The 27185-nt window shown below is 50.0% G+C and overlaps 1 protein-coding gene across 1 annotated transcript in view; it reads left to right on the top strand.

The window, feature by feature from the left end:
• LARP4 (La ribonucleoprotein 4) overlaps positions 1-27185 on the top strand; it is a 615863-nt gene that overhangs the window by 275706 nt on the left and 312972 nt on the right. The window contains exon 8 of the mRNA XM_069653450.1: positions 26535-26588. Coding sequence (XP_069509551.1) covers positions 26535-26588 — 54 coding nt within the window. The remainder of the gene's footprint in view (positions 1-26534; positions 26589-27185) is intronic.

Below are 27185 nucleotides of genomic sequence, written 5' to 3'. Positions count from 1 at the left end.
ATCCCCGAGGATGGTGCCTCGAGGACAGTGGCATGCCCAACTAAGTCCTAGACTCCGGAGGAATGGGCTGCCTCTAAGGAGCAGATGTTGGCGATATTCCAATTGCAGGGTCCATGACGCAACCCGCACCGGGAACCTTCGAGGTCCTGTTCGGACAAGGCTCAGGAAAGTCGCCAGAGACGTGCCTCCAGGTCTCGGTCCTCGTCTCCAGTGAGACCACTGCAACCTGTCTGCGCCGTGTTGTCCGACTCGGACGTCAACGCTTTGCCGTTTTATCAGCCTATGGCGCCGGCGGTACCAGTGTCTATGCAGAAGCCTTTGGCAGTCCCAACGCTTTTGGTTATTTTTTGCCTGCAATTTGCCCGTGGAGTACCCGGATCCTCCTAGGAAGGCCACTGGGAAGTCTGTGGGACCAGTTTTGGAATCCAGGCCCTCTTGTGTCCCCAGGCCAGGGTTTCAACTCCCTCTGGATGACATTTAAGAGGAAGAAAGGTCTGATTTTGAGGACCCTGGTGAACTTTGTGTCTCCAGTTTTTTCTGGAGACAGTTAATTGGCGGAGTTGAGGCAAAACCCTTCATGACGCTAGTGGGTTGGACACTTCTAAGTCCGCTCTTCCGTTAGGAACCTTAGCGATTTATCCACTCACCCCACTCCCGAGAGTTTGGTGTTTCAGGCGGCTACGGCCACCTCGAGGCAGGAGGCGTACCCTACCATCTTTCCAAATAGGGCTGACAAGCACTTCGACAGTTTGGCCCAGAAGGTATTTTCTGCTAAGAGCATGTCCTTGAAATCTGCCAACTCCACTTGTGCCTTGGCAAGGTTTTCACACACCCTGTGGAATTGTTTCCTTGGCGGCTGAGCATATTCCCGAGGGGAAACGAAGGGATGGTTTCCTTGCTCTTGTGCAAGACGGCAAGGATGCCATGTGCAAATCCCTTCAGTCGGGGGTTTGGATACAGCCGACAGTGTTTGCCAATCCATGGCTGCAAGCACAGTTATACGCAGATTTGCATGATTGCGGAAGTCTGCTTTTGCTATTATCCATACAAAAGTCGAATACAAAAAACAGAAAGCTCTCAGACTAAGAGTTGCTTCCCCCAGACCCTTAGTGTCCTAATTAGGCGAATCCTTGCTGCACAAGGTTCTAATTAACTTAATAATTATTTAACAAATGTTGCCTTAGAATGTAACGACGCCCAACATGTTTCGTTCTGTTTACAACATTCTGTTAGAACAATGATAGAACTTCTTCAGGGGAAATTTGACATGTAGGTTTTCTTTTTCGTTCACACTTCGTGTAATGTTCATCTGTGACCCTATAGGGAACAGCATAAAAAAAGCCATAATTATTGCTATTACTGAATTGGGCAACTCACCAACAATGGAGCTATTAGTCTCCTGTGGTAGGCTCATCGTGATAGCTTTAATAAATAATGCTGTCCACAGCGTACTAGGCGCGTCTTCAAAGTAAAACAGCCCTCTGTTGTAGTAAACGCAACGCGCAGTTTTCTGCACCAGGTTACAACTCTGCAAAAAAGATTTACTTTAAATAGGTATGCATACCAGTGTCAAACTGCACTAGAGTACCTATAAACAGTTTCCTCTAAACTCCTCCTCCCTCTCTATTGTGCCATTCGCACGTCCATGCGTGGTTTGCTCTCACTAAACTTAAGTGCAAATGGGATGAGCGCCAAACCTAACTAGTGGAGGGAGCGGGTAGAAAAGCACAAATGAATAAATATCCATGATGCTCAACACACCCCTCCTAACTAAGAAGAGGCATCCATGCAGACCCTAACCTTCCAATTACTAGTGCCGTATGCAAAGAGTGCACATATATGTGTAAACACTGCTCATCAAGTGTAATCCTTATACCCACAACAAAAGTACTTAACTTCAGTGGCTACTCACTTGTATTGGTCATATCGATCTGTTTGCGATAGTCTTGATTGGCTTATAACCTTCGCTGGTCTTGTACCACTCACTACTCCCAACTTTTACTGCTGAACAGAAAACGTGCCTCCTCTGGCCGTGGCAGCTAGGTTGCAAAAGGCTGGTGGTAGCGTACCTAAGACGAAGGGGGGGGGGGATTCGCATCTACCCCTACATGGGCAATTGGCGATCCGGGCGCGCTCTGCCGAGCAAGCGTTGTATCATCTTTGTCTCACCTTCTGCACCCTCCACAGGCTGGGCTTCTCCCTGAATTTCAAGAAGTCGCATCAGACACCTTCCCAACAGCTCCAGTACATCGGGGATGTTAGACACGTCCTTGGAAGTGCTCGCCTCCCAAGGGGAGGGCTCATCACATTGTGCAGATGGTGGACAAGCCCCAACATGCCCAGAGTCTTGCTGCTTTTGAATTCTTAAGGTTGCTCGGCCTCATGGCATCCTGCATTTTTCTGGTGTTAGAGGCCAGGCTGAGGATGAGATCCCTGCAATGGGGTCCTCAAGATGCAGTGGTCGCAGTTCTCCGGCAAGATGTTGGATCCTGTTCGGATTCCACTCTGTGTCCCGGGATCTTCTGTGGTGGGCAAACAAAGAGAACCTGATGAGGGGGGCAACCGTTTTGGCAACCGTGGCCCTAGGTGACTGTAGTTAACAGATGCTTCCCTCACAGGATGGGGTGCGCATGCCAACGACTTGACCGCCAGCTCAAAATAAAAAAATAAAAACGGCTCATAAACAGCCAAGCCTTTATCCAGCTTGACAAAGACCATGCCCAAATGGTACACCCAGTCAAAGCAGCGCTCCGACAAGGGGTGTACATATGGAGGGTTCCGCAGCTTCCAGTCCCCCTCCTCCGCGACAGCCTCTGAGGGAAAGCAGGCATGACACGTCCCTTCGGTTCCACGTGTCTCCAGTGGGGGGGCAGGCTTGCTCTCCAAGCACATTTCTGGCACCAGAATTTCGCAGACCCCTGGACCCTCTCCATAGTATCCATGGGGCCTACCCATCCAGCCTCTACTCCCTCCCTGAAGTTGGGACAGCAACTCTTCTGGCAGAGATCCGGTCACTCTTAGAGAGCCAGGCCGTGGAGGAAGTCCCAGCGCGGCTTGGGATTTTACTCCAGGATTTACGCCATTCTGAAAAAGAACCAGACGGGCCTGAGAGTTGGGCCGGACCTTTCCACCCTCAACCTCTCGTTACCTCTACCAAAATTCAAGATGCTTACGCCAGCTTTCATAGTGGAGACATTGTGCAGGGAAGACTGGATGTGCTCCCTTGATCTGAAGGACTTGTACCTACACGTCCTGATTTGGCAGCCCCATTGTTTTTTCCTGCGGTTCAGGATCATGGGTTACCATTTCCAATACTAGGTCCTTCCTTTTGGCCTCAACTTGGCCCCCAGTGTCTTAACCAGACTCATGGATACTGTGGCTTCCCTCCTCAGAGTGCACAGCCTCAATCTACCTATACCTTAATGACGGGCTCGTCAGGGCTACACCTCCGGAAGCTGTTCACCACTCTTGCCATGTCCTTATGAACACACTGCACAATCTGGGCTTTTCGCTCAATCTTAAGAAGTCGCAGCTGCAGCCCACACACAGGCTGACTTTATTGGACCTCATCCGGGACATGTGCTCTGCAATTGTTTCTTTCGGAGGACAAGATCTCGGCCATCAAGGGAGCCACCAACCATTTCCTCAGCAGATGAGTGACCTCGGCATGGTGGTACCAGCATCTCCTGGGTCTCTTGGCGGCGGTCCTACTAGCCATGCTGCACAGGAGACTGAGGATGAGCAGGATTCAGCTGCAGTTAGTGGCCTCATGGAACCGGGAGTGGGGCTTTCAATCCAAGATGAACGTTCCTCAACAGGACCTCACATGGTGGTCCATGGACTGCAACCTACGGATGGCCAAGCCCTTCCGGCCTCCCACCCCGCAGGTCACCATCACCACAGACTCCTCGCTCGAGGGCTGGGGAGCCACCCTGGACGATATCTCGGTCCACAGCGCCTGGACTCGACACGGGCAGGAGTACCACATCAATTGGTTGGAGCTGAATGCCATCTGGCTAGCGCTCAAGGCATTCCTTCCTCTTCTCAGGGGTAAGGTCGTTCTCATCCAGACACTCTCCCAGCATGTACTATGTCAACCAGCAGGGAGGCACCAGATCCCCTCCTCTGTGCAAACTGGCAATAAGCATGTCGGAGTGGACCCTGGAAAATGACATCTACCTCACGGCAGTCCACCTTCCGGGGGAATCCAACCTGGAAGCAGACAGGCTCAGCAGGTTGGGAGCGGACAACTAAAAGTGGCAGAGCTAAACAACTTCGTTATTCAGGAGATCTTCAACAGATGGGGCCTTCCCCAGGTGGATCACTTTGCCACCTGACACAACAAGAAGTGCCCTCAGTTCGCTGCCTCTCAGTAGCAGGGCCTTTGCTCCCTGGGCGATGCGTTTCAGATACAGTGGAATGGCATGACAGCGGATGCATTCCCATCTACCCAGCTGATTCACAGTGATTTGCAAGATCAAGAGTCTCGCCAGCTCACCATCATTCTTATGGCTCCATGGTGGTCGGCCAGGCCATGGTTCTCCGAGTTGCTCAGCCTCTCGGATATGCCACTGATTCAGCTTCTGACGGGCCAGCACATCAACTGGCGCAGCAGGGGGGCAGGGTCATCCACCCTGCGCCACAGAAACTAGCCCTCACAGCGTGGTTCCTGAGCAGGCAACACTAAGGCACCTCAGCCCCTCCTAGGCTAATCGTACAGGGAGCAAGGCTACCAGTGCCCAGTATAAAAGTAAATGGACCATGTTACTCTTTGGAATGTACTCTGGACGACATGCTCTCCTTCTCGGTGCACCTCGCCCACTCCGGCATGCAGGTGGACACTTGCTGCACTTGCCTCACAGCCATCGGGTCTTATAGGAATTCTGAGGGAGGGGTCTTCTCCAATCTGATTGTCAAACATTTGACGGTGTTCGCAAGTCTCGAACCGCCCATCTAGAGGCCATACCCTGTGTGGGGGTTGAACATAGTCTTGGGCCCCCTGGTGCCCAAACCATTCAAGCCAATGGCATCCGTGGACATCAGGCTGATCACCATTAAGACCGCCTTACTAGTCTGCCTCACCTGGGCTCGTAGAGTCGGCAAAATCCAGGGGCTGGTCGCCTCTGAACCATATACTACCTTTCACAGGGGAAAGGTAGTCCTGTGGACTCATCCAGCATTTCTGCGTAAGGTACCGTTGTCTTTCCATTTGAACAAGGTAATAGTCCTTCCTACGTTTTTGCCGATCTCCAGGACGAGGAACAGAAAGTTCTGCACTGCCTGGATGTCGGACATGCCCTGAAATTCTACCTCGACAGGACCAAGGGCTTGCGGAAATTGGACGCCATGTTTGTCACTTTCGGAGGTGCATGACCCGGCCAGCAGGCCACTAAGGCCTCCATATCCGCTGGATGGTCTCGGCCATCAAAGAATCCTACGAGGGTCAGCACAAGCTGCTTCTGGTGAACATGCACGCCACGCAGTCAGGGCCAAGGCAACGGACCTCGCATTCCAGCGCCATGTCCCTTGGCAAGTCATAAGCAGGGTGGCCACCTGGGCCACTCCCTCTTCCTTCTGCCATTACTGTTAGGATGCCAGCTCCAGATCTGATACAGCTTTCGGACAGGCGGTTCTCAGGAACCGATTTGCTTAAGGAGGGTCTTTTCTCCACCCTGGGGCTACACTCAGTTGTAATTGCCCATGCAATATTGAGGAAAGGGGACGGGATTGAAGAGCAATTATAAATTACCATAGTGACGAACGTACTCTTAGACCTTTAGTCTTCTTTCCTCCATATGTCCCACCAGCCCCCCCACCTAATACTGGTGTCATTGGGCAATGTTAATTCTATTGTCGACGCAGGGAGGCCTTTTTTTTTCTGGTGAAAAAGGTTGTCTCCCGTCTGTGGAAGGGACACCCATGCAGTATGGAGGAAAGGGGACTAGGGACTAGTCGCTATGGTGAGTAACTTACAATTTTTCGAAACTCGAAAATGGGAGTCGACCGTGCGTGCCAGTAATACTATTCCCTAGTGTGACGTCCACTGTACCCATGGTCCTTCATGCGTCGAGGTCCCACAGATTTTTTTCCGCCATCGTCGGACGCTAGAACATGGAGTTCAGTTTCAGCAAACGCAATTTATATTCATGTAATTGGAGCTTGTACTCTTTCTATCCTTTACCGACTTTAGGCTAACCCCTTCAGCGGTGGAAAGGACGAATGTTTCTCCTTTACCCACTCTATTTTCGCCTATCTGCCCTTCCATCTAAATATGGAAAACACACCATTTACATTCTGCCCCAGTTGCAACAGGAAGTTCCCCTGGGGAAAAAAGAGCACCTGTCTTGCACGGGACCATCACTAGGGCCATTGTCGAGCTTGTCGGCGCTTCAAACCAAAAACACTGAATGACTGAAAGACCAAAATGTTGGGGTCCACCACACCATGCAGGCCGAAGCCGCCATGGACATGGAGGGTGCATCCAGCGACTAAAGCAGCAGCATCTTTTCGGACAACAAAAGCGATGGAGCTTACTGATTCTGACGTGCTAGCCTCCGATTCCATCAGACTAGCTGGCACCGCTATTACGGGGACAACATTCGGCGGCTATAGCACACGTGTCAGCCCACACTAAACACATACCCAAGGGTCGAGAGTTGACGACATAGTCTATACGCCCGCACATGGCATTGAGGTAGGTCCACTAGTTCCCTGTCCTCTGGGCACTCGAGATCCTGATCGCCACACGACAGGCCCCCAAAGTTGCGAGACTACGTGGACGCTGTGTCCAAATCTGCCGAGCGTTGAAAGCTGCAGCCTTGTATCTCCCGTCCACCCAAATTCAACATTACTCACAAAAGTCAAAATCTGAAAAAGCTCCAGAACATCAAAAATAGCACAGCTGGTGCAAAAGCATGTGTCAGAATCTCCTTAAGGGAAAACTGCCAATAAACACTCTTCACCACACCGGGGGGGGGGACGTTCCTACGGTTAGGCAGAATTGCATGCAGTACCCTCTGGGACCACCACATACAATAGGTGTAAGCAAAACCCAACCTTTCATATAAGTCTGTACTACAGTTTGTGGTAGCGAGCTGAGCAGCCAGGCTTATCTCTAGAGGGAATGTGAGCAGTTAAAGGATTTTACACTGAGGTCTTATAATCAGTGGTAAAACACTTATTAATTTACTACACAGCGATTAGAAAAAAGAACACTAGGAGGCAACTTAATATCATACACAAATACTTAAAAATCAAACCAATACGCTTCTGAGTAAATTAGGCTCCCCTGAAATAGGAGCAAAATGTCATTTCAGTTAATTTAAATGGGAGTAAAAAGGCACAAGCTAATAGAATATACCACAAATACTTTCTTAGGCAGTGCAAATAGTTTCAGTTAGAGGACTCCATTCCGTTCAATAGGCCTAGGCCAAAGACGATGGAAAGGAAAGAGCAGTTCTTGAAGTAAACAGGGAAAGTCTTTGCCAATGTTCTCAGAAGTAGTTTGTATGAAAGAGAATCGTATGTTGGGTCACAAGCTGCCTGCAAGTTGGGGAAGTTCTGCAAACCTTGAACCCCAAGAGGTCAATTCTCTCAATCGGGTTGGCACAGTACCTTAATATGAAGAACAAGATGCAGCAGAAGACATTGGTTCCTAGCCGTTCCTGCAGATGTCACTGTTCCTGAGCCTCAGCCGTGGGGACAAGCGGGAGGACGTCTGGACTCCTGCACTGCAGGGGATCGTCGTAAAAAAACAGACAAAATGGAGTCACTTGAGTTTGAGTAGCTATTCATCAAGCACATAAGCTGGTATCCTTCCCCCTGGTTAATCCTAACCAGCTCTGAGAATGGTATCCAGGTGGCTTACGAGTTGATTGCTCCCACAAACTCAAAGGAAGTCGTCCTTGAAGGGGCTTCTCTATCGAGGTGAACTTGGCAATTCGGCTTTGCAGCAGGGCTTCACTGGGCAAACCAACAGTCCAGCAGTTGAAGCAGCCGTCCTCTTTTTAAACAGTTTTCTCCCTTTCATTCCAGCATAGCTGCCACTCACCCAGCAGGATGGCTGTCCTTGCCGGTCAGTCAGCCAGCCAATCACGCCAGAGTACATTTGGGTCTCCTACAGCACTTCCTGGCCACCCCAGACACTTGGACGTCAGAGGCAGTCTAGAGTCCTGAAGCCCGCCAAAGGCATAGAAACAAAGGGACCAAACCTAGTTTGGCGCGCAGAGACAAAAACTAGGACCTTTCCAAAAATAAATGGCAAAAAGACCACCGGGACCTGTTTAAACAAAGGGGCTTAAGGCGCCACCTTGAAAAAACATGGCTCATGTGATTCTTAGTTCTGATTTGTCAATCTGCTTAGAATCGCATGCTGTGCATAGTCCGGCATCCAGTAGTAACCGCAGAGTATTACATCTTGTCTTTAGAGAATCGAAAGGGGACATCGACATGGGCGTGCCTGTAACACTATCCCTACGTGATGTGTAGTGTATCCAAGATCCGTCACGCATCGAGGTCCCTCCGATTTTATTTTTTTATGCCAAAAGGGAGCCTTGGGACTATCGTGAGTCATTACAGAAAAGAGATGGTACTAAGACGTCTGTTCCTTCCATCCGAGCGGGGAGGAAGGGTGGGGGCATGTGAATCTAAGCCGATGCAACCATCAGAAATGCTTTTACGGTAAGTAATGCATGTCTTCTGATGTTTGTTAATCTGCTTAGAATCACATGCTTTGCATAGACTAGCGAGCAGTACCCGGAGTTGGAGGTGGGTTGTGAGAAGGAACAGTAGTAAAAAGATGTCTTAGTACTGCCTGTCCCACCTGAGAATCAGACCTAGCATGCGTGTCTATGCAATGGCTTTTTGTAAAGGTGCGTACAGAACTCCAGGTTGCCGCTTTGCAAATGGACTCGAGAGGAACATTTGCAATGAATGCTATGGACGCCCTGATGCCTAGAGTGGAATGTGCTCTAGGCTTGAGGGGCAGTACTCCCTTAGCAAGATAGTAGCAGAGTGTAATGCAATTGACAATATATCTAGAAATGGTGGATTTGGAGACTGCATCTCCTTTTCCTGTGGCCAAAGACAAGAAAAATGGATTAGTCTTCCTTGGAGGACGAGTTCTTTCTATATAGAACATGACAGCTCTGCGTACATATTGTGTGCAGGGTTCATTTAAAAAGCAGTCTTGAGGGTTAGGTTCTTAAGACTTGCTTTGTGCATGGGCTCGAAAATAGCTCCCATAAGTCTAGTTAACACCACATTTAGGTCCCATCCGGGAGCCGGGTTAGAAATGGGAGAGTGAATTATTTTACCCCTTGCATGAAAGCCTTAATCACTGGCATCTTCCACCACAACACCTGATGTTGTATATGCTGAAAGTGCTGCTAGGTCCACCTTCATTGAGTTGAAGACTAGGCCTGAATCAATTGAGTTGGGTATAGGACGATGTGAGTGGGAGAGCAGTCGATTGGGTTGATGCTCTTTGAGTTACACCAGATGACTTTCCATTTACTAGACTAGCAATATATAGCGTTTTCCTTGCCTCCCTCAGGATGTCCATATATCTTTGAGGGAGCTGCAGGTGTCTGAATTCTATGACCTCAGGAGCCAGGCCGCTAAGTTCAATGTCTGCGGGCATGGGTGAAGCATCTCCCCTTGTCTTGCGACATTTTGTATGGGCAAGGCAGCTTGACTGGAGGATATCGGGACATCTCATCAGATGAGCAAACTGTCATGATCTCTGCTTCCAAAAGGTCAGGGTTTTCCCAACTCCCTTGGAAGCAGATCCATAACCCAGGTTCCGAGTGCCAACCAGTCCCAATTGGGACCTTTTGGACCCAGTCCTGGCGCCAGTGGCACCAGGCTCATAAATATGCCCAGTCCCAGCGCTGGAAGCGCCGGGCTCATAATGCTTGGGTGGACTTACCTGCAGCAGACCATGCTGCTTACTTGCCTGCCAGTTGAGCCTCTGATCCTCTTCTGTTTGGAACTACTTTTCCTGTTGGGTGGGGCTGGAGCCACTCCCTAGATTTAGAACACTGGAACTCTTCTGGAAGGCAGGAACTCTTTTCTTACCAGGAACTCTTTTCTTACTTAGGCGTGGCTGTGGAAGGAGACACCTAAGCACTACAGGAGGCTATTTAAACCACACCCGGTGGATGAATCTTGCTTTGCGTTATTCTGCACCCTCTGCAGCAGGACGCTCATCGTGTCTTCTGCATCCAGTCCTGGGCCTAAGGAAAAAGGCTTCCCATCCTGAATCCAGTCTTCAGCAACACCTATAAAGACAAGAAAGAACAGGTTAGCATTCCGGCATCTGAAAGGCAAAGGCTTACCTACTCTTCGTGCGCTCCGGAGGTCTTCATACTGCATTCCGGCATCTGAAAGACAAAAGCTTACCAACTCTTCGCACGCTCCGGAGGCCTTCGGCGCTGCATCCGCATCTGAAAGACAAAACAAGGTGCGTTTAAAGACATTGGGGAACTTTAATACTCACGTGCCATTACTCCTTTCCACATCTAATCCAGTGGGTATTCCGGCACCCTGCAGCCGCTCCGAACCCGTACCTGCAAAATAAAAAGACAGTTAGAGCGCATCGTGAAACAAGCAACAAGCGCTTACTCACGTGCTTCCAGGCGCTTCTATTCATCACACGGGCTCCATCTTCAACTCACTTCAGCCCGCCATCGCCGGAACCCTGCAAAACAAGAGACATCATTATTAAAGACTTTAAAAAGACATTTGAATGACTCGAAACTTACCGTTCGTGCAGTAAACGACGGACAGCAGTCCTCTGAAGTCAAGAGGCCTGTGCTACCTATCCAGTGAAGAAACTGGCTACAGCACCCTGCCCCGAGGCAGATGGAGAGCTTGGCATTCACTTACCTAAGGTGAGAGCGTTAACCTTTGGGGGTCTACAGGAGAGGAGAAGAGGAAAGAGATAGGGACACCCCAATAACCCCAGTTCATTAACCCATATTTTCTATCTGCAGACATCTTACTCTACACGTCAGGCATACAGTGCACAGAGGTCCAGCCCAAAGAGCCAACCGGGTGCTACACATCACCTTTGAAGATACGGTAGTCGCCCAGTCAAGACCGGCGCCTCTGCGAGAATCAGGTGAGCGTTACACAAACCAGGTTGACGGGCCCACGTGGGGGCCACCAATATCATTGTGACTGGTTCCTGGTGCATCCTGTGCACAATCTTGTTGAGAAAGAGTCGGGGGGGGGGGGGGGGGGCGTGGTGGGGATTGTAGACAAATTTCCTTGACCATGTTATCCAGAGTCCGTTCCCCTTGGATCGGTTCTCGGGGTACCTGGAGGTGTAGGCTTGGGATTGGGTGTTTTCCAGGGTTGCAAACAGATCGATCTCTGGAAAACCCCATTGTGCGAAAACGTTGGCGATGCTGTCTCCGTGTAATCGCCATTCGTACTCCCTGGACAATGGAAAGTCTGCTGAGTACGTCTGCCAGAAGATTGAGTTCCCCTGGAACATGTTGTGATAACTGGAACATGTTGCGTTTGAGAGCCCGCTTCCAAATGTTCCGAGACAGTTCGGACAGCCCTGGAGAACGAGTGCCTCCTTGTTTGTTCAGATAGTACATGGCCGTGGATTAGGGTAGTCGTTCCCTGTAGTTGGTTCAAACGCTTCCAGTGCTTTGAACACTGCCAGCAGTTCCAGCAGGTTAATGTGGTTGGACACCATATCTGGTGACCAAAAATTGCTTGCTGCTTGCTGTCTGCTGGAGCAGGCGGGCTCCCCACCCTGTAAGGAAGGCATCTGGAGTGGCTTCCAAAGTGGGGGTGATGACGGATTTCCCTTAAGTTTTTCCCTTGACCATCACCGCAGCGAGACAACTAGGGCCCACAAGACCACTACTAAATTGTCCGTTGGCCTGACACCACTGGTTGCTTAGCCACTCTTGCATTGGGTGCAGGCACGCGTGAGGAACGAAGTAGATACATGACGCCATCATTCCTAGCAGACGCATAGCCTTGCGTACTGTTACCTCTCGACTGGCTACATAGTGAGGGATTTGAAATGACATGTTTTGAACCCTCTCGTTTGAGGGGAAGACAACGTCGTCCTTTGTTCGTATTAGAGCCCCTAGGAATTGTTTGACTTGATTGGGGTCTAAGCTGGATTTTTTCTCGTTGATGGAGAAAGCCAGGCTGAATAAAAGATCCATCTTATTTTGGATATTTGACAGACATGTTTCGTAGGAGTCCCCTGTTATGAGCCAGTCGTTGAGGTAAGGATAAACTGGAATAGATTGCCAGCGCAGGTGTGCTACTGCTAGTACCTTCGTAAATACCCTTGGTGCAGATGCTATGCCGAAGGGTATTACATTGAACTGATAATGTTTGTTTTCTATCACAAACCTGAGGTCCTTTAATATTTCGATGTTGCCAGCGCAATGAAAGTATGCATCTTTCATATCCAGAGTTGCCATGTAATCCCCTGTGTGAGCAGAGGATTTACTTCCTGCATTGTGACCGTGTGAAATTTTTTTTTAAAAAAATTATTCGCTGGGCACAGATCTAGAACAGGAAGCACAGTTAGATACTTTTTGTGTACAAGGAAGTACACAGAATAAATACCCTCCTTTACCTGTGAGGTACAATCTCTATGGCTCGTTTTTGTTCCAGTATGTCGCCTTCTTGAAGTATGCAAAGATGTTCTGGTGTTAGTCTTCGTTGACGTGGGGGTCTGTATTTTGGTGATTGGTTGAACTCTACACAGTACCTCTGGGCAATGGTTTTTAGCACCCACTGGTCCCTGGTTATTCCTCCCTTGCTTTCAGGAATGTCAGCCGGCCCCCGACCGGAAAGTAATGGGAGGGGACCCGAATCTTTGAGTCATTTGAAGCCTGAGGCAGGAGAACCTCTGGGGGGGTCGGTTCCTGCCTCTTCCCTTACCCCGCCGCTGTCCCCTTTGGGGGTACGGGGTATTTTAAGTATTGGTTCCCTGTGGAGAGTTAGTTGTTTCCTGAAGGGTATTGTTGGTGAGTGGAGCATTGGCCACGAAAAAAATGCTTTCCTCGCCCTGTGGAAGGCCTGAGTAATTTGGTCCAAACTCGTTAGGGTTTCATGTTCTTTTTTCGGTCTCTAAGGCCTCATCGACCACCTTTACAAAACAGTAAAGATTCCTCCACAGGTTTGTTTATAAGACGCTTGCGTTTCAGGTTTAAACCCTGAATTCCGAAGCCATGCGTGTCTCTTGAGAAGAATGCCCTGAGCGAGAGCTCGGCTGGCTGTCTCAGCAGTATCCAAAGTGTTTTTTAAAATATTTTGGTTAACTTGCCTACCTTCGGAGACTGTGGTAAGTAGTCGGGTCCGTAGAGGTTCTGAAGCCTCTTGTAGGGCTTCTTGTATTTAAGCCCATTGCGCATCTGCGTAACTGGCCAATAGAGTGGTGTTATTGGCAATACGCGTGGAGTATGCTGCCGCTGTGGTAACCCTCTTACCCAGGGCATAAAGCCTTTTCTCTTCTTTGTCAGGGGGAGCCTCGGCTGTTGATAAAGGAACCCCTGCTCTTTTCCTTGTGGTAGTGACTACCAAAGAATCTGCTGTGGAATGACTTAATATTTAGAGGGTCTGATGGAGAAGGGAGGAAGAGTTTCAATTCTTGGGTTTACACCTCTCGTAAACCGGTGTAGACAAAGATGGAGCAAGGCATTTCTTAATCGAATTGAGTAAAGGGATGGCTTGGCTGGTTGGCGGCTTCTCAGAGTATATACTCAGTCTGCTTCAGGAGCTGCCTCTTCAGTGGCAATTTTAAAGTGATTGCCTGCTTTACGTACCATTACATTAAGAGTCCAAGGCCAGAATGTCTGGGTCTTGTGGCTCTGGGGACTGCCATGGTTGAGGCTCACCCACATCTGGTTACTCCAGCCTTCCATAGGTTCATCTGCAATGGGCTCATCGCCAATGGGCTCATGTTCCTCTTAGTTATATAATGGATTCTCCTGTATCTTAACTGATAGAATGTTTTCTTCATTAAGGTCATAATTATATATGTCCTCTTATAAAGAGGGTTCAAAGTCTTGGGAATTTAGATCTAGGGTAGGCAGGGCTTTCCTCCCATGGCCGCCATGGTGTAGGTGGTTCTGCTCGTGAAACAAACTTTTTCAGCCTTTCCATGCAGTCCTCAAATTTTTCCCTAGTCCAGACTGACAATCGAGAACGGTCTAGGGGTGGAAAGGCATCTCCCACAGTCTTCCGTCGAAAGTGTTTCTAGCACTCTTCGAAAAACGTAGAGCTCTGTGCCTTAGCGTTGAAGAAAGTACTTCCCTCTCAGAAGTCATCTGGTGGGACCGATTAAGGTGGGGTATACGTTCTGAACGGTATCCTTGGATCTCGGCGGATCTTTGGGTCTTTGAGACTTTCGGAGAGTCCCTAGCCTGCTGTTTATGGGAATCGGCTGCCATAATTCTTGCCAGACTTAACCTCAATGTCCTCACCAGTGGGGGAACCGCGTAGGTACATCTGATGGTTGTAAGGGAGTCTGTTTCAGCGGAATTGGGGCTGTGTCCCCATCAGCAACATTTTCAGGCACTGCCGTAACTTTCGATGGTGGTAAGGCCTTGTCTCGAGTCTTGTTTGTCGTCATACGCTTTCCTGTGATGCGTGTCGACGGAACAATGTGTTTTTGCGGATAGCGCCCTTTGACTTGGATTACCCAGTCGCTAAGCGCACATGCGGCTGCGAGGAAAGCTGTTACCCAATCTATACCTATTATTCATTCAGTTCAAAGACTAATCCACCCCTCTTTAGAGACTCCTAACCAAATGCAGGCGGTGAACCCACGTATTGAAAAGATGTTCTGCCCTGCACCCACAGATCCAGTGTACATCAGAGGGCCAACTAAGAGCAGACTCGCTATTAGTGACCACAACTCAGGAAAAGGGCAAGAACACCTATAGCCTCATCGGAAGCACCCCGGATAAGTAAAGTAAAAAACATTCTACTCTCCGGAGAAAAGTGGCAATCTCAGTAGCTTTTCAAACCAGGATTGCCAACAACACTACTTTATTGGCAAGTTACAACTGCCCACAAGTGGGAGGAGATTGCTTCCCTAATGGCCTCGACTCTAGAACCTCTAAAATCACAATTGTCCCTTGCAGTAGTGGAAGTAAAGGCGGTGTCATGCTCTTAAGTCCCGTCCCCTTTCCTCCATACGGCCTGGACGTCCCTTCCTAGGGATGCGAGACAGAACCCTTTTCACCAGAAAGACAACCTTCCCCTTTGAATTTAGAGCCGTGTGGGGGTGTGGCCCTGGGAGCATGCACTACCCGGACTCCTCGCACCAGTGCCAGACCTCGGTCCCCTTTTCCACGTCAACGGGAACAGGCCGATTTCTTCAGCGCTCCTAGATTTGGCTTTAGCGCTCCTAGATTTGGCTTCAGCGCTCCTAGATTTGGCTTCATTTTGGCTTCAGCCATGTAATGCCACATGCTCTTCCCTGGATACTTCTGTTTTTGTCTTTCATCAATCGGGTCCTCTGGCGTCAAGCCCCTCCCCGGCGCATTTTTGTTTTTCCATCAGATCACCATGCTCTTTGCCTCTGCTGCCTTGGCCCCGACCATGGATGGGAAGGTTGTACCGCGTGCAATTAATTCTCTTCACATATCTTGAAGAATAGACTGGCTAGGTGGAGGGAGCTCTTTGAGAAGTCTCCTCCAGAGGACCTGAAGGACTTCATGAAACATCAATCAAGGCCCAAGGGTAGGGCTGCTTTTTTCCAACGCACCCCACAAGGGCGACAACTTCCCTAGGAAACGCCCGAGCGGAAGGAACCTCTCAGTTTCTCATACCAGCACAAATACTGAGGCAACCGGCCGCCAGGCTGGGGGAGGGGGGGTGTAGATCCTCCCGGAGATGGTGCTGAGGGACGGAAGGTTCTTTTTACCGGGGGTACACCCGAGGGGCTATGCCCTTATACCGGCAACATGGCTGAGGGGGTGCCTACACGCAGCACTACCAGTGACTTTGTTGAGGGCAACACGCCTACCATGCCTCGGCTTGAGGGTCAGGGCAGGTCTCAAGCTCCACTGCCGAGTCTTGCAGGAGGCTGGGCCCAATGAGCCAAGCACAACTTCGGCACGTGGCATGCAGCTCGACAAGATGGCTGGTGTGCCAACCAAGATGGCTACTCTTCCGATGCCTCCCCGAGCAACGGTCTAGGTAGGTGAACGAGTTACAAGGTGGGACTGGGGTCAACCAGGTACCTGGCCTCCTGCTTATCCATCAGCAGCGCAGGGCAGGTTTGCGCTGCAATCAACCAGACAGAATACGCTACGGCCCCAGCAGCCGCCGGCGATCCCGTCAGGATCACCTACCACCCCACCGGCCTGCGAGGACTGTTTCTTTGAAAAGTTACTTACTCATGAGATCTCCTTTGATGGAGGGGGGAGGGGGCGGGTTTCCTCATGGATGCTATCGCGGACATACTCCCTCTGGCCCCGCCGCCCGCGCCCATAGTCATTCCTCCTAATGGGCTCCGCAGGCCCCGTTGCATCCCCCGCTGCCCGCGCCGGCTCCTTGGATTCTGTACCAGCCTCCGCTGCAGCCTCTGGTCTCCACGCCTCAGCCCTCCTGTGCTAGACTAGTTGGATGCCCAGATGGACACAGACGAGGAAGAAGACCTACCATCGTCAGCCAAGGCCTTCCACGAACAACTTGCAGGTCTGGCAGAATACTTGAGCCTTCCACAGCACAAAGTCAAACAACCAGAGGCAGCGGTGCTCACCGAGGTCCTCACTGTACGCCCCTCTGCTAGAACTGGGATCCCGATGCAAAAGGACATTGTCGCCTGACTTAAAAGGGGTGGGTCAAACGCCACTTGGTCCAGCCAGTCAATTGACGCCTAGACGCCGAGTACAGGCAACTGAAGGGGCATACCCTCTTGCTGTCAGCCCACACTACTCAGTGATTGCTGTGGTGTCACTTGACTGAAAGCCTCAGTAGTCCTCGTCCTTGGCACTGCTAGGCAAGGAGATTATCTTGGAGGCGTACGAGAAGAAGCTTTATGCCAACGCTTCGCTGAATCTTAATCAGGCCAACGCGGAAGCCATGCTGGAAGCGGTTCACCAGAGGCTTTGGCAGGAAATGGCTGACTTCCTTCTACAACTTCCGGTACAGAGCCAGTCATGCTTCAAGGCGGGACTGACGGCAGCTAAAATGGTGGCTCAGGACATCATGGAATCCACTGTGGCCCATATTGACGCCTCTGGCCGTGCCATATGCATCGCCGGAGACATGAGGACGGCCTGGCTCTGGGCTACTAAATTTAATCCGAATGTGCAGGAAAGCATATTTGACCTTCCATTCGAGGGTGGTGACCTCTTCCACCACCGAGTAGCTAGCTAAAAAGAAAGTTTGCAAACTGCGTAGTCTTTATCCTTACAAAGGCCACGCCCAAGGCGTACACCCAGTCAGATCAACGTCGGACAAGGGCATGAGTTTGGAGGGTTCTGCGGCTTCAAAGAGCAGAGGACCAGGCAGCCTGACTGTTCGCTGGGTCAACACCGACTCAAACAAAAGGGGGGCTGGAGTAAGGGCTTTTTCCAATCCCTCTCGTCGGCAACAGCCTGAGGGGGAAAACACATGATGCACCTCTTCAGGTCCACATGTCTCCGGTGGGAGACAGGTTGACCTTCATGCGCAGTTCTGGCATCAGAAATTTGTGGTCCCCTGGATCCTCTGTAGTATCCACAGGGTACCGCCTACTGCTCCCTTCCTCTCCACACCTTCCCTCCCACATATTAGGACAGCAACTCTATTGGCGGAGATTCGGTCGCTCGTTGAGAGGCAGGCAGTGGAAGAAGTCCCAGCCTCCCAGCGAGGATTGGGCTTCTATTCCAGGATTTTAGCCATACAGAAGATCCAGGCTGGCCATGAGAGTTGTTGGACCTTCCCACACTCAAGCTCTCCCTCTTTGAAAAATTCAAGATGGTTACGCCAGCACTTATTGTGCAGGGAAGACTGGATGTGCTTCCTGGATCTGAAGGACGCATATCTACACGTCTATTTGGCAGCCGCCTGCGGTTCAGGGTCCTGGGCTACCATTTACAATACAAGGTGCTACTTTCGGCCTCAAATCAACTCCGAGGGTGTTTATCAGACTCCTAAATGCAGTGGCAGCCCTCCTCAGGGCCACCATCTCTACCTGGACCACTGACTCGTCGATGTCCAATTGCCAGAGTCGGTGCCCCACACTTTCTCTGCTCTTATGAGCACACGCCACGAATATTGATTTTTGCTCAACCTCTTATCAGCTGCAGCTTAGGCTGAGACTGACTTTCCCGGGCCTCATATGGGACACAAACTCAGTGTTTCCCCTTTGAGGACAAGATCACAGCCATCAAGAGGGCCATTACTCCCTTCCTCACCAGACAAGTGACTTCGGCCTGGTGTTAACAGCATCTGTTGAGTCTCATGCCAGCCATCCTCCTGGCCGTACCCCACACGAGACTCGGGATGAGATTACAGCTGCACTTTGCAGCATCTTGGAATCGGGGACGGGGCTCCCAAGCGGAGCTGGTCAACGTTTCCTCCTCTCAGCTCGGATCTCGCATGGTGGTCCTGGGACTGCACATATTTGGTAGCCGTAGGAGCCTACAGAATTTCAGAGGAGGTCTGCACCTACTCCAACCCGATAGTCCAGAGACATTTGACGGGCCTTGCCAGATTCTACTGCTTTCTAAAGACCACACCCTGTGTGCGACATCAATGCAGTGTTGGGCACCCTGGTGCACAGGCCGTTCGAGCCAATGACGTCCAGACATCAGGCTGGTCACCATTAAGACAGCTCTGTTGTGGGTCTCTTCTCTGCTTGCAGAGTCAGCAAGATACAGGCTCTGGTGGCCTCAGAGCCCTATACTACCTTTCTCAAGGATAAGGTGGTCCTGCGGCCCCGCCCCAGTCCCCTTTTCTGCATCAGCGGTAACGGGCCGATTTCACCAGTGCTCCTGGGTTTGACCTCGCCGTGTAATTCCATGTGCTCTTCCCCGGATTCTTCTCATTTTCTTTGTCATCTAGGTACTGGGTCCTCCGGCATCTTGCTACTCCCTGGCGCATGTTGACTACAGCGGGTTTCAGCAAGTGTCCAGCCTGCAAGGGACTCTTTCCCACGTTTGACCCCCACGCTCTTTGCCTCCTCTGCCTTGGCCCTGACCACGGCTGGGAGGGTTGCACTGCGTGCGACTCTTGACTCCACGTGCACTGAACAGGCTAGCCAGGTGGAGGAAACTCTTACAAGAGTCTCCTCCAGAGGACTTGTTTGTCCAGCAGAGATCAAGGCCCAAGGGAGGGCCGTTATTTTCCATCGCACCTCATAAAGGTGACTCCTGCCCGAGGAAATGTCGAAGTGGGAGGAACCGCTCGAGTTCTGTTACCAGCACACGCATTGATGCTAACCCAGCTACCGGCCTTATGGCCGAGGGGGTCTCCGGACCCTACCGGTATCAGTGCTGAGGGACCGCAAGGTTTTTCTACTGGGTCAACACCTGAGGGGCTTCTTCCTAGTACCAGCACCATGGCCGAGGGGGGCGCCTGCATGCAGCACTACCGACGACAGTGCCGAGGGCGGTACGCCTTCCAGGTCTAGACCTGAGGTGCCGGATAGGCTTCATGTTCCAACACCAAGAGTCTTTGGTGAGGCCGTGTCCAGAAGGCCATGCACCACGACTCTGGCACACAGCCCGACAAAATGGCAGCCATGCCAGACAACATGGCCACTCGTCCAATGCCACTGCTAGGAACAGAGCAGGCGGTTGAACAAGTTTCAAGGTGGGACTGGTGTCAACCAGGTATGTGGCCTACTGTGTATCCATCAGTAGTGCAGGGGGCAGGTTCCCCCGGCAACCCAGACTGAGTATGCTGCAGCCCCAGCCACTCTCAGTATCCCCTGCCTCCTTGTCAGCCTCCGAGGACAGGTTCTTTGAAAAGGTTTTTGGGGCTGATGCAAACCCACCCAAGTGGGTGCCATCCTGAAGGATGCAGTCAGGGACTTGCTCCCTCCGGTCACTCCACCGGCGCCTAGTCATTCCTCCCATGGCTCCAGCACCACAGGCCCCAGCGCAGCCCCGCTGCCGGCTCCATTGAAACCGCCCCCAGTTCAGCCGGTTCCGAGCCAATCTCTGCAGCAGCCTCCGTCTCCACACTGCAGCTCACGGCGCCCAGCACTCCTCCCACGGTCGACCAGCCTGACAGCCAGGCGCATACAGATGAGGACCACCCTGACACGCAGTCAGCGAAGGCCTTTCATGACGGGCTTGGCAGAATATCTGGCCCTTCCTCATCCTGAGGTAGAGCAGCCTGAGGAGGCGGTCTTGGAATAGGTCCTCTCCCTAACACCCCCTACCAAGACGGGTATCCTGATCCAGGAGGACTAAGTCGCTCTGGCCAACCAGGGCTGGCTCAAGCCACACTTGACCCAGCCTTTCAATGGGCACCTCAATGCCAAGTATAGATAGATGGAGGGGGAATACACTCTTGCTGTCAACGCACCCCCAACTGCACTCGTCGGTAATCGCTGCAGCGTCACTGTACTCCAAGCCTCAGTTGTCCTCGGCGCTGCTAGGCAAAGAGAAGATCTTGGAGGAGTACTGGGAAAAAGCTGTACTCGAACACCTCCCAGAACCTGCGTCAAGCCAACACAGATGCCATGCTGCTAGCCACTAACCAGAGGTTGTGACGGGAAATGGCAGACTTGCAGAGCTTCCGGTGCAGAGCTAGGCACGCTTCATGGCGGCTCTAGGAAAATAGTCTGGTAGTGCAAGATGACATGGAGTCCACAGTGGCCCACAGATGCCTCTTGCCGGGCCATCTGCATCGCCACAAACATGAGGACGGCCTGGCTTTGCGCTACTAAGTTTAACCCTGATGTCCAGGATCGCATATTGGACCTTCCGTTCGAGGGTAGTTACCGCTTCCACTCTACCACAGACGAGGAATTGGATAAGAACCGCTTGCAAACGGCGAGCTTCTATTCCATGATTTTGCCATACAAAAAAGAACCAGACTGGCGCAAGTTGTTGGACCTCTCCATCCTCAACCTCAAGTCTAACCAACTCTATAGGCATCATGTTTTCATTTGTCACACAGCACCCTCCGTGCAGTGGCACAGGAAAGCCTTTCAGGATTTCCCAAGGTTTAAATACCTTCTCTGGGATAAACTGTTTCCCAGAAGTAAGTAAAGTGAAATTGACTGTCTATTAAATTCCTGGACCCAGCACACCCTATCTTACAATAGTGCTGCAGGGGTTACTTAGTATCCCCTATGTCAAGATACCTTCCCCTCAGAATGGCTGGTGGCAGTGGTTTTACAACAAACTACCATGATTTTTCCCAACTGCAAACTATTTGTAGGTCCGGTAACGTTAAATCGCGGAAACCATGTTTTTCAAGATGGCGTCTGAGCCCCCTATGTAAAAATTGGTCCCAGTCTTCTTTTTTTGCCTTTTCTTTGTGGAAAGATCCTTCTAGAGTGTTTCTGCGCGCCAAACTGAGTTTGGTCTCTTTGTTCATTCGCCTTTGGCGGGCTTCAGGACTGAAGACCGCCACTGGTGCCTGAGTGTCTGGGGTAGGCAGGAAGTGATGAAGGTGCCCAAAACTCCCTGTGTTTAGTCTCCTTGGAGGCCCAAATGCATTCTGGCGTGATTGGCTTGCTGACTGTCTGGCAAGGACAGCCACCCTGCAGGGTGAGTGACAGCAAGGCTGGAATGAATGGGGGAGAACTGAATAAAAGGCAAGTCTCTTGGCTTAGAAGGCAGAGTTGACCACTGGAACGAAAGAACCAAAGACGAGCTTGAAGAGGACGGCTGCTGCAACTCCTGGACTGTTGGTCTGCCCAGTGAAGCCCTGCTGCAGGTCAGAATGGCCAAGTCCACCTCGACAGAGAAGCCCTGTGTTAGGAAGAATTCTCATAAATGTGCTAATTCCCTTCACCTTAGAGACCCCCAGCAACTTTGCTGAATTTTGAGGACTTGGATTTTTTTTAATCTGGAAAGAGTGTGAGCCTTTTTTCCCCACTCTTTCGTATTTTGATGTGCGTTTTACATTCGTGTTCTTTGATTATGGAGTTTTAGATGACTCCATAGTTATCTTCATGTTACACAGCACCCTCAGTGCAGTGACACAGGGATGTCTTTTAGACTTCCCAAATGTTTAAATAACTTCTCAGAGTTGAACTACTGTTTCCCAGAGAATGTAAAGTGAAATTGACTTTACTAGTCTTTTCTAAATTCATAGACCCAGCACACACTATCTTACAATGGAGTGCTTGAGGGGTTACTACATAGTATCCCCTGTGTCTAAACACTAATGTAGCAGTCAAATGCTATATTTTCTTAATGAAAAGGCTGGTGGCGGTAGTTTTACAACGAACTAGGATCATTTTTCCCGATCGCGAACACCGGTAGCTAAAAATCACGGGAGCCATGTTTTTCAAGATGTCGCCTGAAGCTCCTTTGTTTGAACAGGTCCCGGTCTTCTTTTTTCACCATTTCTTCATGGAAAGATCCTTCTAGCGTTTTTCTCTGAGCGCCAAACCAGGTTGTCTGGGGTGGGCAGGAAGTGAAGGAGGTGCCTGAAACTCCCTGTGCTTAGTCTTCTAGGAGACCCAAATGCAGATTCAATGGGAAGGCATGACAACATATGCCTTTTCTCCCACACCCCTGATCCCCAGGGTACACCGCAAGATGATGGAAGCTTGCCACCTCAGTATCATCTTGATGGCTCCCTGGTGCCAGTGAGACCGTGGTTCTTCAAACTGCTCAGCCTCACGGACAAACCACCCATTCACCTTCCGCTGGGTCCGCTCCTCTCCTGTCTCAGCATGGGGGAGAGTCTTCCACCCCACACCTAGAAGTTAGCATCGCCGCATGGTTCCTGAGCTGACCACTCTGAAGCACCTGAGCCTATCACAGGTTAACCTGGAGATCATTCAGGGCACCAGGAGCAAGGATCCAATATAAAAGCAAATGGAGCCGGTTCTGTCACTGGGTGGACTCCTAAGGAGATCGACCCCCACCCCTTACGTGCACACTGGACCATGTATTCTCCTTCTCGTTGTACCTTGCGCACTCAGGCGTTCAGGTGGACACAAGTCGCACTTACCTGGCAGCCATAGGGGCCTACAGAAATTCAGAGGAGGAGGTCTTCTCCTCCAACCCGATTGTCAAACATCTGGCAGGATTGTCCGGACTTTACCCGCCCATTAAGAGGACACACCCTGTCTGGGACCTCAATGTGGTGTTGGGCACCTTGGCGCACACACCATTCGAGCCAATGGCGTCTGCAAACATCAGGCTGGTCACCATTAAGACTGCTTTGCTGGTGCGACTTTCCCTCTGCTCGCAGTGTCAGCGAGATCCAGGCTCTGGTGGCCTCAGAACCGTAGACCAATTTCTACAGGCATAAGGTCGTCCTGCCGACTCTCCCGGCGTTCCGCCCTAAGGTACCTTCCACCTAAATGAGGAAATAGTCTTACCTATATTCTTCGCTGACCCCAAGTTCGAGGCTCAGGGTCTTGCGCTGTCTGGATGTCAGGCGCGCTCTGATATTCTATCTGCACAGGACCAAGTGCTTCTGCAAGTTGGAAACACTTTGTCACCTTTGGGGGGATCCGGTTATCGGGCATCCAAGGCTTCTATTGCACGGTTGATGGTTGCGGCCATCAAAGAGGCCTATGAGGGGCAGCACAAGCCACTGCCAGCCAATATGCACAGTCATGCGGTCAGAGCCAAGGCCACGGCCATTGCCTTCAGGTTCCGTGGCAAGTCATAAGCAGGACGGCTACCTGGGGCCACCCATTCGGCTTTCTGTAAGCATTGCTGTTTGGACGCCGGCTCTAAATCACTTTGCCTTTGGACAGGCGGTTCTAAGGAATATATTTGCTTAAGGAGGATCTCCTCTCCACCCTGGGGCTACATTCAGTTGTAATCGCCCTTGCAGTATATAGGAAAGGGGACGGAAGAGTAATTATGAGTTACTCACCGTAGTGACTAAGTCCCCTTTCCTCCATACGTCCTACCATCCACCCTAATAATACTGGTGTCATTAGGCAATGTTAAAGGTTGTCAATGTGTCAATGGGGACTGAGGAGTTGTGCCGGGGGCGTAGACAGGGTAGCCCATGCGCCCAAGGCTTCACCCCTGCGCGCCTCTAAATTTAAAGGGTCAGGTTTTTTTTCTGGTGAAAAAGGTTCTGTCTCTTCCCTTGGAAGGGTCACACATGTATACAGGAAAGGGGACTAAGTACTTTAGTCACTATGGTGAGTAACTCATGATTTTTTTAATACACCATAAATAAAGGTTGCTCATCAAGGAGGGGAAATTAAATAATGCAGCATAACCATAGACTTTCATACAAAGTTAGATATTCTTTTTTTGGATTTATTACGGTCGCTCCCTACTTGCTTATTACTTCCATCTTCACTCCCCTTCCCATGGCCCCTCTCCCTTTCTTGTATCCCTCCATTCTTCACTCTCCATCCCCTTCTCTTCTCAACACTCACATCCTTGTTCTGCATCTTGTCTCTATTTTCACCCTTGCAAATCCTGAATCTTGTGCTGTCTCACCTTGCCTTTTTGCAATCTCCCTAGGTTCTCCCGTTCACTCCCTCGCTTATCTTTTTGCCTCCAATACTTTGTTTCCAATTCGTCTCTCCCTCTTGTTTTGACACCTCTAATCCTTGCATTCATTCCACATTCAGCTATTTCAGCCCCTTCTTTCTCTTCTATTTTTTCTTTTCCTTACCCGTGTCTTCTATCCATTCCTTTTCCTGTTCATTTTGTTTTAAGCCACTCTCCTTTATCCTTCTGCTTCGCTATCTATATCTATCTCCCATCACCTTTAATTTCTGTTCTCCTGCATTCCTTTCAGTCTGTCCTCTCACTTTAGTGGAATGTTTTGCTCTGTTCAGTTCTCATTGTCTCGCCCTCAGTGTCTTACACATTTTTTTTTCTTCACTCTTCAACGGAGTCTCCTTTTTCACTGGCATCCTCTCCTTTCTGTCTCTTGCCCCTCACTCGCGTTCACTCCTCATGATCTCGCCGTTTTTCTGGTTCCTTCTCATTGTCCCACTCTCCGATTTGGATTCTCCATCTCCCTCTTGTTCATTTCAGTGCTGTTCTTTCTCCACTTTTTCTCTATCCCATTCTGTTTCTCTTCTTTCATGCTGTTCTGCTCGTTTTCTCTCCCTTTCCTGTTATTTCCACTATTTCTCCTTCACTCCACTTGTCCTTCTTTAATCTTTCCCTTCGGTTCTTTAATCTCCTCCTTTCCTATTTTCACTGTTAACTCTTTCCATTTGGTCTGTCAAGCCCCTTCAAGTATTTTCCTCATTACTATGCACCCCTTTCAGTTTACACCACTCATTGCACTCTCCTATTTTTCTATGTCCCCTACACAGGAAGAGGCATGGATCAGTGCCTCTCTGCCTTCCTCATCCCTACCTAGTGTTTTCACTGCACCAGTTAATTAAATAAAACCATGAAGTTGCTTCCTGGCTGTGTTTATTTGCTTCCAAAGTGCTGCTCTGTATTGCCTCAAGCCCCATTCGCACATGCACGCTGATGGGCTTAGTTAGGCTTAGCAACTGTATATGGGGCTTCAAGCTGTGGGCTTTGCGCCCCCTGTCATCCCTGGGCCCCACCAGGGGGAGCACTCCCCAGTTGGAAGACCAGTGGTCTTTTGTAGAAAAAATGTACATCAGTGGGAGAAGTGACAATGTAAACTCCACCCCCCCACCCCTGGCATCCTACATAAGGTGGTGTGTGCTGGACCCACAGACTCCTCAGTGGCACTGCAGAGGGTGCTGTGTGAAACTAAGTAAAAAGCAGATGCCTGTATTCACATATGGAGGTTACCAAACTCCATCAAAAGGAGAATACAGATCCCAGTCAGAGAATGAGTGAATGACAAAATCAAGATTATCCATAGTCCAGTATGAGTGCTGGTGGGGGGGGGGGTCTCTCGGATTAAAGGGAATTTGCACAGAGCAGGCCAGTGTCATATAGAACTTCGACTGTTAGGGTGTGTTGTAAAATGTGTAATGACTGGATCAAGTGAAGGTTGAGTATTCATTTGTTAGTGCAATCCTTCCACTCAATGGTTAGTCTGGCAAGCAGCCACATTCCACATTAGTACCCTAAATCACTGGGTCCAAATGAGCAGCTTTGGGCTTGCAGTTAGTGTTTCATGTATTATAAATGTACCTTAGCTTTTGTGTTTGAGACCTTGTGGCTGTAGCATTAGACCTGAAGCCCTGCCTTCCAGAGCAGCTGAAACGATTTTTAATGTTTCACAGACCTAAGAACCACTCCCAAAAAAATCATGTCGATCGGTGTACTTGTTTCCATAGGTCCCCTTTAACCACAATGCTTTTTACCTTGATCTAGTTTTCAGCCCACTGTTAGCTGACAGTTAAATTAAGTTCTGTTTTTGTCCTATATATAGAAAGCTTGTGCTTTTCAGCAAACCGCTTCAATTTTTGTAATAACACTTTTTTTTCTTTTACACAGGCATTTAAATACCTAAGGGAAGAGGTAAAAACCTTTCAGGGCAAGCCAATAATGGTAAGATGAGTATGCCCATGAAATATCCATTTACTTTTTTATTTCAAATCCTATTTGTGGGGTGGACATTAATGTGGACATTTACTCTTGTATGTGGAGGCATTGTTTTTTGGTATTTTAGTCTTACTCCAAAAGCTGTGCAATGTAAGGCTAACTGTGCTGTCTAAACATTTCTCGCAGTCCACATGCACATCAGTTTAGCTTGAATTTTCAAAGGAATCTAATCGATGACGTTAATTCAGGGAGGAGCATGTTGACCAGAGATCATGGGAGTACCACAGCATGCAATATCTGCTTTAATGCACCCCATTTGTGACCTCAGCGTGACTTTTGTTGACAACTGAAGTTTGCTGTGGTGTGGGACATTGGTATTGTTTAGGCTTCAGCGAGCCGTTCACCCCTAGTTGGATTCAAATTTCTTTTTCTTAATGTTGGATTTCCCACCAGAGATTGCAACTTAAGCCCCCAGTTGCTTTGTCTGGAAATTCTGACCAACATTTGAATAAGTAAAGCCTTTTTAGCTCCACTTGCCGGCTCGGGTCCATTTTGTTTTTGTGCCATTGGGGAGTTGTAAGGCTACTGTTGTAGGGCTGCTTC

Source organism: Ambystoma mexicanum, chromosome 3q (assembly GCF_040938575.1).
Source record: "Ambystoma mexicanum isolate Mex_15411 chromosome 3q, UKY_AmexF1_1, whole genome shotgun sequence".
Lineage (NCBI taxonomy): Eukaryota > Metazoa > Chordata > Amphibia > Caudata > Ambystomatidae > Ambystoma > Ambystoma mexicanum.
This window is presented reverse-complemented; position numbering and strand designations above follow the sequence as displayed.